The sequence below is a fragment of the Danio rerio genome, chromosome 2, assembly GCF_049306965.1.
Source record: "Danio rerio strain Tuebingen ecotype United States chromosome 2, GRCz12tu, whole genome shotgun sequence".
NCBI lineage: Eukaryota > Metazoa > Chordata > Actinopteri > Cypriniformes > Danionidae > Danio > Danio rerio.
Genome location: NC_133177.1, coordinates 53,773,906 through 53,775,000, shown reverse-complemented (window position 1 = coordinate 53,775,000; position 1,095 = coordinate 53,773,906). Strand labels below are relative to the sequence as shown.

The window sequence follows — 1,095 nt, the reverse complement described above, 5'->3', positions numbered from 1 at the left end:
TGCCCTGACAGCGGTTCCAGTCCTCGGTTTACCGTCCGGCTCTTTCTGCGGCTCCGAGCCCACTTTGACCAGCGTGTTGCGCGACCTAGTGAAAGCCGAGGTCACCGAGCCCATCTCTGCTCAAAAACCTCCAGCAAACTGAACACACACTCACTTACACCCTCCATGATCCAACCTCTGTCATCGCGGTGTCGTCCTCATAAAACTATCAGAAAAATATAAACCGTGTGCTGTGCTTATCTGAGGATAACGCGCTCAGTTCCGTATCTCCGTCCAGCCACAGCAGGACCGGCGGAAATCTCCAGTGCGCTTTCCCGAGGGATGCGCGCGCTCGTCACACGAATAAAGTTAGTTTGGCAAACACGGGTCTCCGGGGGCGCGCGCGTGGAAAACAAGCGGCTGTAATTAGTCTGTCAAGTGTGAGATATTAATGAAATCCGACACTGTCGAGCTACCATTATATAATCGCGTTCACAGTTAAAGTGATGAGAAATTATATTTAAATGGGGATTTGTTTTTTATTATTATACTGTTGTTGTAGAGAACTAGGCCTATATGAAAGGTGTATTGTCTATATAGTCTATTTATGGCTTTAGCATTTCATATAATGTTATAAAAATAATGACAAAGCTGAAACTTAATGCACAAAACTAGGCAAAATGCACAAACCTAACCCCAACTGCATTGACATTTGTAAAATTGAGGTAAAATTGGTGTTATATTCCAACATTCGTTCGGTGACAACACGGTCCCTATTGCTAACAGTGGAATATTCTGTCTAAAATTGCATGTAAATATGACTTCAAAACATCTTCTATTTATTTTGATAGTCATTTGCTGCTAATATGATTTCCGTATTTAGAATTTCCAAATAATATTTTTTTCTGAAATTATATTATGAAGGTGAAATTCTGAATGTGCGAACTTTACCCCGATATTTGATACAGGAATTCCCCAAACAACAAACGAGATATTGACCCCAGTTCAAACCTTTTGTTCTTCATATGTTTAGGCCAATATGGTAAGAAATGTGGAAAATGTGTACATACAGTTAAAGTCAGAATTATTAGCCCCCCTGTTTATTTTTTCCCCAAT

At 40.7% G+C, this 1,095-nt stretch overlaps 1 protein-coding gene across 5 annotated transcripts in view; it reads right to left on the bottom strand.

Annotated features, from left to right (window-relative positions):
• pde1cb (phosphodiesterase 1C, calmodulin-dependent b) overlaps positions 1-316 on the bottom strand; it is a 174,106-nt gene extending 173,790 nt beyond the window's left edge. For 3 of the 5 annotated variants that reach the window (XM_017352373.4, XM_009298875.5, XM_073930666.1), the window contains exon 1: positions 1-213. This exon is cut by the window's left edge and continues 76 nt beyond it. In XM_017352373.4, the coding sequence (XP_017207862.2) occupies positions 1-114 (114 nt within the window). In that variant the 5' untranslated portion in view covers positions 115-213. The other 2 variants (XM_073930669.1, XM_073930688.1) reach the window with 1 other exon arrangement.
• Between the last annotated feature and the right edge of the window lie 779 nt (positions 317-1,095).